At 38.5% G+C, this 11,059-nt stretch overlaps 2 protein-coding genes across 2 annotated transcripts; both read left to right on the forward strand.

The window, feature by feature from the left end:
- The first annotated feature begins 1,435 nt into the window (after positions 1 to 1,435).
- Positions 1,436 to 3,427, forward strand: LOC140819174 (uncharacterized). The gene is made up of 3 exons (XM_073179181.1): positions 1,436 to 2,024; positions 2,855 to 2,907; positions 3,302 to 3,427. The coding sequence occupies exons 1-3, from the start codon at positions 1,436 to 1,438 to the stop codon at positions 3,425 to 3,427; spliced, it is 768 nt and encodes a 255-aa protein (XP_073035282.1).
- Positions 3,428 to 4,080: 653 nt separating this feature from the next.
- On the forward strand, positions 4,081 to 4,698 carry LOC140819175 (uncharacterized). The gene has a single exon (XM_073179182.1). It carries the CDS (start codon positions 4,081 to 4,083, stop codon positions 4,696 to 4,698), a length of 618 nt encoding a protein of 205 aa, XP_073035283.1.
- Positions 4,699 to 11,059: the final 6,361 nt, after the last annotated feature.

Raw genomic sequence — 11,059 nt, forward strand, 5'->3', positions numbered from 1 at the left:
GGGAGTTGGATGACGATATTATCTGCATGTGTCTGTGCATTTGACTTGTTATTGATTATTTCTCGATATGATTGATTGTTCTTTAGTTGCGTGTGTTTTCGTGCGAAAGGTGTGATGATGATTACGGGATTGTAATTGTTAAATGTTATGATTAACAATTTGATTTCCAGTGATGGCAGCTAGAGAACAGGTACATCCACACGAGGAAACAGAAGAGGTTGACAGTGGGTTTGGACAGATGAATCCATTGCCACCTCTTCCTATGGGACAGGCACCTGCAGATCAGCCTTTATTACCTGGTGAGTTGACTTTGGCACAGTTCACCAGTTATTTTCTACCGAGATTTGATAGTTCTGATACTGGTGAGCGAGCAGAGGAGTGGATTGAGAGGATAGAGCAGATATTTGTGACCGCTCCGTGTGCTAGGTCTGCTTGGTTACGATTGGCTACATTTCAGCTTTCGAGGAATGTACTGTTGTGGTGGCAGACGACTGAGGCCGGATCGAGAGCTCAGGGCCGTAATGTTGATTGGGATGTGTTTCGATTTCGTTTTCTTGATAAATATTTTTCTATAGCAGCCAGACAGAAGAAAGAGAGAGAATTCGAGGATTTGAGACATGGCAGTATGTCTGTTGCGGAGTATGAGTCTCGGTATTCTGCATTATTGAAATATGTGCCACATGTTGCTACTAATGTTCATGCTAAGATGAGGCATTTCTTGAGATGGTTGAAGTTAGAGTTATTTGATCGTTTGCAATCAAACAACCCGGTATCATTTGAGGATGCAGTGACGAGGGCTGAGATGGCTGAGTTGGTTATGCAGGAGTATGGGGCTCAGGGACGATTATCAGAGACGACTAGGGATTCATTTCGACCACAGGGACATTCTTTTAAATATCAGAAGGGTTCATCTTCTTCTTCAGCATCATCTGGGAAGCGTCGATTTGATTCACGACGTGTTGAGAGTCGTGGGGGCAGTTCTCAGTCTGTTCAGGGGCAGAGAGGAGAGTCCAGAGCAGTGAGATGTTATCGTTGTGGGGGACCTCATCTGATCAGAGAGTGTACACAGACCGAGATCACCTGTTTTGAGTGTGGCGGTGTTGGTCATCTGGCGAGATAGTGTCCTAGTCGTGAGGGACAGCGAGAGCTTAGGAGTGCTAGAGGTAGATCCTCAGAGAGAGGAGGACGACAGCCTCAGCAGTTTACACCACGACCTTCTGGAGGACAGCCACGTATGCAGGGAGCTGGTCCGCCTCAGGCACAGGTGTATGCTTTGACATGAGAGCAGGCAGAGGAGGCACGAGAGGAGATGATAGCGGGTAAGTGTTATTTATGTTATTATCCTGCTTATATTCTTATTGATACTGGTGCCTCGCATACATTTATATCGAAGAGGTTTGTGGTTGAGCATCATATGCGCTCGTCTCCATTGTCTATGCCTCTTTCTGTTTCGACACCTTCTGTAGATGATATATCAGTTGTATCTATGATATCAGATGGTATTATTTCTTATGAGGGCTACGAGTTGAGATCTGATATGATTATTTTGGAGATGACTGATTTTGATTGTATCGTGGGAATTAATGTGCTAAAGAGATATTGTGCGACTGTTGATTGTTATCAGCGAGTAGTATATTTTTATACAGATGAGAAAGAGCGTTGGACATTTTATGGGAAGGGTTCTCGTCCCCGTGTTCCATTGGTATCTGCTATCCGGATGTCTCGGTTATTGGAGCATGGACATGAGGGTTATCTTATTTATGTTGTAGATGTGACAGAGAAGAAGAAGGAGGTGGGAATAGAGGAGATACCTGTAGTTGCTGAGTTTACTGATGTATTTCCTGATGAGATTCCAGGCTTCCCACCAGCTCGTGAGGTGGAGTTTGGGATTGAGTTGATGCCAGGTACTTCTCTTATTTCTCGTACTCCTTACAGAATGGCACCAGCAGAGTTGAGAGAGTTGAAAGCCCAGTTGCAGGACTTGCTGGACAAGGGATACATTCGCCCTAGTGTATCGCCTTGGGGTGCACCAGTACTATTTGTTAGAAAGAAAGATGGAACGATGCGACTTTGTATTGACTATCGACAGCTGAATAAGGTAACGATTAAGAATAAATATCCTCTCCCTAGTATTGATGATTTGTTTGATCAGTTACAGGGAACCTCGGTATATTCGAAGATTGATTTGAGGTTAGGATATCATCAGATACGAGTTAGAGAGGAGGATATTCAGAAGACAGCATTCAGGACCAGATATGGGCATTATGAGTTTTTGGTTATGCCGTTTGGGTTGACGAATGCTCCAGCTGTGTTCATGAGTTTGATGAATAGGGTATTTCAACCTTATCTCGATCGATTTGTTATTGTGTTCATTGATGATATATTGATATATTCCAGGAGTGAGGCTGAGCATGCAGGGCACTTGCGTTCAGTAATACAGGTGTTACTAGATAGACAGTTGTATGCCAAACTCAGTAAGTGTGAGTTTTGGTTGAATCGAGTGGTCTTCATGGGTCATGTTATATCGAGAGATGGGATTTCTGTTGATCCAACGAAGGTCGAAGCCGTGTTACAGTGGTCTGCACCTACATCTGTACCAGAGATCCGTAGTTTCTTGGGTTTAGCAGGTTATTATCGTCGATTTATCGAGGGATTTTCAAAGATTGCTAGACCTTTGACACAGTTGACTCAGAAAGGTGTACGATTTCAGTGGTCTGAAGCATGTGAAAGGAGTTTTCAGGAGTTGAAGCACCGACTCACGACTGCACCGGTGTTATCAATTCCTACAGAAAACGAGAGGTTTGTTGTTTATACTGATGCATCATTACATGGTTTGGGATGTGTTTTGATGCAGGATCGACATGTTGTGGCATATGCCTCGAGACAGCTGAAACCACACGAAACAAGGTACCCCGTGCATGACTTGGAGTTAGCAGCCATTATCTTTGCCTTGAAGATATGACGACACTATTTATATGGTACCTCGTTTATGATTTATACTGATCATAAGAGCTTGAGATTTCTGTTTACACAGACCGAGTTGAATATGAGACAGAGACGATGGCTAGATTTGCTGAAAGATTATGATTGTGAGATTGAATATCATCCTGGTCGAGCCAATCTTACAGTTGATGCATTGATCCGTAAAGTGAGTTGTACTGCAGAGGATGTGAGTCGTTTATCAGCTATGATGATGTCTTGTTGTTCCTTGGGATATGATTTTGATATCTCGACGACTCCTATCCAGGTATCTACCTTATTAGCTAAACCTGATATATATGGTTGTATTCGTGATGCACAGATGACAGATGAGAGAGTTCAGCGATGGAAGGAGTTGGCTTCTCGGAAACAAGATACTCGTTTTAGAGTGGCTGATGATGGCAGTTTGAGGATGAATGATAGATGGGTAGTTCCTGATATATCTTAGTTGCGCCAGGGCCTGTTGCGGCGTGCACATTGTAGTCGATATTCTATCCACCCTGGTGGCAAGAAGATGTATAAGGATCTACGCTCTCAGTTTTGGTGGAAAGGAATGAAACGTGATGTGATTGATTTTGTACGTCGATGTCTCAATTGTCAACAAATCAAAGCTGAGAGGAGAAGGCCGGGAGGTGAATTGAGGAGTTTAGAAGTACCGACTTGGAAATGGGAGCACATATCGATGGATTTTGTGACTCATTTGCCAAGAAGCACTGGAACTATTGATGTTATTTGGGTGATTGTTGATCGATTGACGAAAGTTGCACATTTTATACCCTATAGCATGAGTAGTACGTACTTGACGATGGCACAGTTGTATATACGAGAGATCGTACGGTTGCATGGGATTCCAATGTCTATTATATCTGATAGAGATCCTCCATTTACTTCTCATTTTTTGGAAGGATTGCAGACTACGATGGGGACAGAGTTGAGATTGAGTACAGCTTATCATCCTCAGACAGATGGTCAGACTGAGCGTACTATTCAGACACTTGAGGATATGTTGCGTGCTTATGTTATGGATTTTAAATCTGTTTGGCAGTCATCTATTCCACTGGTAGAGTTTGCGTATAACATAGTTATCGGAGTAGTATTCAGATGGCTCCGTTTGAGGCATTGTATGGGAGACGTTGTAGATCTCCGTTATACTGGGATGATGTTGATCGAGCTGCGGTTACCGGTCCTGATATGATTCATGAGATGGAACAGAAAGTAAAGTTGATACAGCAGCGATTGAAAGCAGCTCAAGATAGACAGGCCGCCTATGCCAATAAAAGACGAAGACCCTTAGAGTTTCAGCAGGGTGATCGAGTATTTTTGAAAGTGTCTCCTTTTCGTGGTACAGTACGATTTGGTATGAAAAGAAAGTTGGCACCCAGATATGTTGGACCGTATGAGATATTGCAGCGGATAGGCACTTTGGCTTATCGATTGGCTCTACCTCCATCTTTATCTGGTATTCATGATGTGTTTCATGTGTCGATGTTGCGGAAGTATGAGCCTGATCCTTCACATGTGTTGGATATTTCTGAGGTTCAGTTAGATCCTGATGTGTCTTATGTTGAGAGACCAGTTTGTATTTTGGATCGATCTGAACGGAAGCTTCGTAGTAAGCTTATACCGATGGTGAAGGTTCAGTGGGAGCATAGGGGTGTCGAAGAGGTCACTTGGGAGACAGAGCGGCATATGAGAGAGCTCTACCCCTACTTATTTTGATGGTATGACGTATCTTTATTTATGCATGTTATTACTGTTGTTGATTAATTTCGGGGTCGAAATTCATTTAAGGGGGGTAGAAATGTAATGCCTGAAGTAAATATCACAAGTTGTTGATTTAGTAATGTGAGATTACTAAATAACTAATGAATTTTAAAGAATGAAATATGACATATCTTGATCATATGAAGTCCAAATGATTTGAAATTTGGATATACCGTAGAAAACTCAAAGATATAGAAGTTTCATGTTTTGAGTTTTGGAAAACTTGATCGTTTGACTGATCCAAAGGGATGTACCGGTGTTAAAATGTTAAATATTATATATATTATATTATATTATTTTATTAATATAATATAATATAAAATAAAAAATTAAAAAAAAGAAAAGAAAAGATAAATTCGAAACTCACTTACGTGACTTTCAATATTTTCACAGAAAGCACAGTAGAGAAAACGAGAGAATAGGATCGAAAGTTTTCGATTTTATTTTTTTCAATTGTGTGACTTATCGGTTTATCCAATCGACGAACCGACTTTAGTTCTAGAATCGTTGACACGAGGTCTTCGATTTGAGGTATAAATTATATAGTTTTGGTGATGTTTGAAATTCGTCGATTTCTGGAATAAATCTGATAAATTGTTAAATCATACTGAAATTGAATATTGTTGAGTAGTGTATGATTTTAAAGAAGTAGAGAAGATTATAGTGATGTTGTTTAGAATTATTCCTAATTTATTATAATTAGGGATTTTTAATCGTTGAATTAAAATTTGGTGAGTTGTTTGTCAGTTGTTATTAATTCTGATTATATATTCGGAGTCTACGAAGTATAGGCTACACGTTGATATAAAGTTTTCGTAATTTGACGGATGTTGTAAAATAGCCTATTATTTGAAGTTAATTAATTAGGGTGTATTTGATGGTAGTATTGTGAATTAAATACACCAGAATATTAAATTGTTGAACAATACGAATTTATAATCGAGTTTTATATTTTGTTGAATTAATTGTTGTTGGGCTATTTGATGTTATATATTGAGGCTGTTATAACTGTGTTGATACGGTGACAATGATCTGATAATTATTGTTGAATTATTTAGATACTTCACAAGCCTCAGGATCAAAGAAATAGCCAGATTGTATATACACTCGATTATCAGGTACGTGTTGACGTACGAGCATATGTTGTTATTGTATAGTATTGATGAATACTATTGCGTTGAACGATGATAAATCACCGGAATTGGGTGATTTGATATTATATTTGTTGTTGTTTATTATTGTTGATATTGTTGACTATCGTTGTTGGGAGACTTCTCGTTGATGTTGTCACGTTGATGTTGTTCGTTCAACGATATTGCTGTCGCCGGTGTTGGGGTGCGACGTAACGTCGATGTTGTTGTTCGTTCGACGATATTGTTGTCGCCGGTGTTGGGGTGCGACGTATCGTCGATGTTATTATTCGTTCGACGATATTGCTGTCGCCGGAGTTGGGGTGCGACGTATCGTCGATGTTATTGTTGCAGTGTGATGTTGTTGAGTTTGTTGATGGCTGATTGTCCAGAAACGGCAAAGGGGGTATTTCTTTTATCATTTCAGTTATATATTATGTTGTTGTTAATATAACTGTTATGTATTACGATGATGATTGTTGTATATGCTCACCCTTTGGGGGCTGTTTCTGTTGGGCAGGTTACAGGACTATGCGTGAGACAGGATAGTGGTGAAGGACTAGGTGTGTCTAGTCAAACAGTCCTGTAGTTGATAGTAGATAGAGACAGTATAGCTTATTGTCTTATTTGAGTTGTATGTTTGTATTTATTATACTGTTTCTGCTGCATTGACGTAGATAGTGTGGTGATTGCACTATTTTTGTCGTATATGCATTATATTATTACGTCGTTGAAAAGAAATTTTTTATGCATATGACGTCACATGTTGCATGATTACGTGGCGAGGTTTGGGGCGCCACAACTACTGCAAAGGAAATCTGAGAAAAAATCACACAACTGTGTGAGGGAAACGATCAGACTAAAGAAAATAATATGAATGTTTCTATCCTGAAGTTCGATAATACAAAGATGAATCTGGGAGAAACTCTTTCAGAATTTGACGAATATTTCAGCAATATTATCATCGAACTCATTTCCTTGGGAAAAGAATATTGCAATCGAGAAATGCCCTGAAGGTTATGCGAGCTCTTCCCAGAGAATGAGATGTAAAAACTATAGCAATGCGAGAGTCGAAGGATCTGAATAAACTGAAACTCCATGATCTTTTCGCTGATCTTAAAGTATATGAGTTCGAATTTGGGATACGGAAAATGATGATTTGCGTAGACTATTCCATGCTACGTTAAAGGAGAACAAACTGTTGATAAATATAGTCAATTCATTGAACAAGTCCTCTGCCTCACTTAATAAGATGCATGAGATGCAAAAACCAGCTGTAGACAAAACCGGGGTAGGTTACAGTGTCAATGAATGCAATACTTCATAAGCATCAACTCAACCGTTACTAGAGAAAGACAATTTAAAATCAATTAAATTTGTCAGATCTATTGAGGTATATGAACATGACAAGCCTGAAGTCCAAGGCATTCAGGTCGTTGACCACCAAATTAATTCTTACTCTTTTAAATAAAAACGAGTGTAATGGTGAGTAGGGTCGAATCCACAGAGAACGGGAGATTATTTCTTTCGAGTAAATAAAAGGGGGGAATTTTTGGGATATTAATTTAAATAAAATGCTAAACTAAAATACTTCAAGAACGGAAAAAACAAATTTAAATGACAATTAATCAACTAGGATAAAGTAAAGAATTTAATATGAGACAGATCTGATTCAAGGGGATTCTACTATTTAATTATATCACTGGTCATCGGCAAACAAATAATTTATTCAAGTTGTTCCAAGCAATTAACCTTAGATTTATAGCGATAGCCGCTAAAATTCTTGTGTTTTCCTAAATTAATTGACTGAACCCAGCATCCCGTCAAAACTTATCAAAAACTAACTGGGCACGATAGCGTTCCATATTAATTAAAAATAGCATTTTCGTTTCGTGAAAATAGTTAATTCTAAAATCTAACAACCGAGATAGCTGCAATTGGAAGATTTAGTTCCGTCGATTTATTTAGATTAAATATATTATGATAGAACAATACATCTAATCTATGCTACTCATGTACCAATCATTCATGACAATTACGGATCAATGAATTTATGGTTAGCAGTAGAAAATCATACATCGAATTAAATTGTCAGATTAAACGATATACAATATTCATATTATTAAATCATAAATCAACAAATACTTAGAATAAAAAGAATATTAACTCTAAGAACAAATACCTCACAGTGATAAATTAAACAGTAAAAATATATCTTAAATCAGAAATAAAACTTAGCCAAATAGGGAGAGAGTTGGAGAGAAAATTTCTGCGCCCTTTTTCTTCTTCCCTTCTCGTGAGATGTTGGTGGAAAGTTGGATAATTCTTTCTTTTGTAATCAGCCGCCTACGTGATGATGGAGTGGTAGATTTGGGTTTTTTTTAATTAAGCTAAAAGCCCACTAATAACTTAATTAACCCTAAATTTTAAAATATAAAATAATAAATAATATCTTATCTAGAGTTTCTCTCCAAGAATTTCCACTAAACCAGATACCATAATTAATTCTTTCAAATCTTGCATAATCTTCACAAAATCAGATTTTCCACATCTTGCAATTTTAGGCAGCTGAAGCATAATCACAAGGCGTGGCCACGCCTTGTTCTAAGACCTCTTCTGGTTTGACAATTCTCTTTCAAAATCTATCTTCGAAACTTCAAATGTGATAAACATCACATTTTTAGCTCAAATTTGCTCCAAGACCGTAAAAGTTCCTCCTACAATAAAATTACACAAAAAATGTATCAATTAAACATATCGGAGGTTGAAATAACGGGAAATATGAAAATAAAATACTAACTATTACGAGCCTATCAAATGTAAATCTTGAGAACAATGGAAGCCGATGTAGTTTAGGATATGCCGAAGTTAAGAGTGCTAATTCTAACCGATCATGGCTCAGACGCATGCCAAATCCAACTGTTCACAGTAGTTCAGATTGGTCCCGCAGAAATCCAAGTTCAACCAGATATCACTGAAAAACAAGACCTAACCGCTACCACAATAATCGACCTATTCAAAAGAGGTACAGAGTGATTGACAATGACAGTCAGCAAAGACAACATACTGAAAAAGAAAGAATACTGCATACACGACCTGATTATGCACTTAACCGCACTCACCGTAGAACACACCATGGAAATTTGATAGACGTAGTTTTTACGTATTTTAATGCATTAGTTTGCGTGTGTTTGCATTGTGCATGCGTTCGTTCGTTTTAGAGTAAGCATATGCATTTGATCGCTTCTTACTTGTGCTTGACAAATTTGCAGGTAAAACGACCGGAGAACCAAAATTGGAGCGACGTATGAAATGGAATAAGAAAATGAGCAAAAAAGTGGCGCCCGAGCGGTAGAAAACTACCGCTCGGGCACGAGAGTTGAATGCCAAAGGTGATGTCAGAACATGTGGTGCTCGGGCTGTAATTTTCTACCGCCCGGGCGCGGGATTCATCGTCCGAAACCAACGTACAGAAGACTCGGCGCTCGGGCGGTACTTTTCTACCGCCCGAGCGCGAATGCCGCATTCCTCAAGAAAGATTACAGAAGATGTGGTGCTCGAGCGGTACTTTTCTACCGCCCGAGCGCTACCTATTTTTGGTATTTGCCGATTCCTTACCTTAGTTGGGAGGAGGAGAGGATATGGGGAGGATTGTTGGACAAAAAATGACACTCAGACATAATTTCAGAGCCGCCAAAAAACATTGGAGATTTTTTGCGCCAGAAGTTGAAGATTTTCGAGCGTCGTCTTTGCGATTTTCATCACGCCTAGTATTTCTGATCTAGTTTCTCTTCTTTAAATTTGTTTTGTTTAGTTTTAATATGAACTCGAGTAGCTAAAATTTTATTAATTGTTGGGATTTAAGGGGATCCTACCCCGAACGTTGATTTGAATTAATTTATATTTCGATTGTTGCGTTATTTTTGATTATACTACTGTTTTATCGTTTTGTTAGAGCGTAGCTAACTTTAACAACGTTTTATATTGTGAGTGAGTTCGAGAGAATAACTTGTGATAGGAATGAGAAGTATAATCCGTGGATCTACAATTTACATAGACATATGAGATTGGATACGCGCCGATAGTCATAGTCTTGAGGGTCGAAAACTAGGGGATTTCATAAATCGACATGCAATTCACTCTTGATAAATAATTAAAGACATTTAATTACTTCATTGAGTAGAATTAGTTTGGCATAGCTCGAGTGTGTGTGTTCAATTGAATAGGAAATCCTGTCGGAAGCATAAAATCAATATCGAACGAATTAATAAATTAACGAGGGGTAGGTGAACCGATATTCACAACAAATTCATTTCTTATTGAATTTTACTCAACCATTTTAGACATTATATTTCAGTACTTGATTTTGAATAATTTTATTTGCATGTTTATTTGATTAGAGTAGTAATAAAACAACCAATCAATTTTCGTTGCTAAAGATTTAATAACTGAAAATAATAATTGTCAAATACAGTATCCAGTGGAACGATACTCGTACTTACGTACATTATACTATTACTTGACATCGTGCACTTGCGATTATTTTTTTAGCATACAAAACCATTTTTTATTAAGGATTCCACAATGCAAGTTTTGCTCGATCAAGTTTTTGGCTCCGTTGCCGGGGACTGTTAATCTAAAATTTTATTTTCAATTATTTACCTTAGCATTCTCTATTTTCACTTTGGTTGACACATTCGATTTTTTTTTCGCAGATATCTCTCTTGTGCATGCCAAGGTCTCAAGAATCTGAACTAGAGACATTCGATCCCGAGATTGAAAGAACCTTACGTAGAAGACGACAACAGCAAAGACTAAGAGACATAATGAATAGGAACGAACGTGAGGAGGAACATCACGAAGATCCAAGGATCGAAGAACCAAGGCGCATACCCATGCTTGAGTATGCGCAACCATCGCTTGATGGAGCACGTCCAAGCATAGTGCGACCAACTGTTAGGGCAAAGCAGTTTGAGATCAAGCCAGCAATAATTCAAATGATCCAGAACACCGTCCAATTCGGCGGAAATGCGCTAGATGATCCGAACACTCACATCGCCGACTTCTTAGAAATTTGCGATACTTTTAAATTTAATGGAGTTTCTGATGATGCTGTTAGCCTACGTTTGTTTCCGTTCTCTTTGCGTGATAAAGCTAAATCTTGGTTGAATTGTTTGCCTGTAGGT

This window comes from Primulina eburnea, chromosome 18 (genome assembly GCF_022965805.1).
Source record: "Primulina eburnea isolate SZY01 chromosome 18, ASM2296580v1, whole genome shotgun sequence".
Lineage (NCBI taxonomy): Eukaryota > Viridiplantae > Streptophyta > Magnoliopsida > Lamiales > Gesneriaceae > Primulina > Primulina eburnea.

What these genes read in the sequence shown, in the direction of transcription:
- LOC140819174 (XM_073179181.1), top strand. Translation starts at nt 1,436, where the DNA reads ATGCCTCTTTCTGTTTCGACACCTTCTGTAGATGATATATCAGTTGTA. An exon ending in CCCTAGTGTATCGCCTTGGG is followed by an intron (nt 2,025 to 2,854) that starts GTGCACCAGTAC and finishes GTTTTGATGCAG; the next exon opens with GATCGACATGTTGTGGCATA. An exon ending in CTGAAACCACACGAAACAAG is followed by an intron (nt 2,908 to 3,301) that starts GTACCCCGTGCA and finishes CGTGATGCACAG; the next exon opens with ATGACAGATGAGAGAGTTCA.
- LOC140819175 (XM_073179182.1), top strand. Translation starts at nt 4,081, where the DNA reads ATGGCTCCGTTTGAGGCATTGTATGGGAGACGTTGTAGATCTCCGTTA.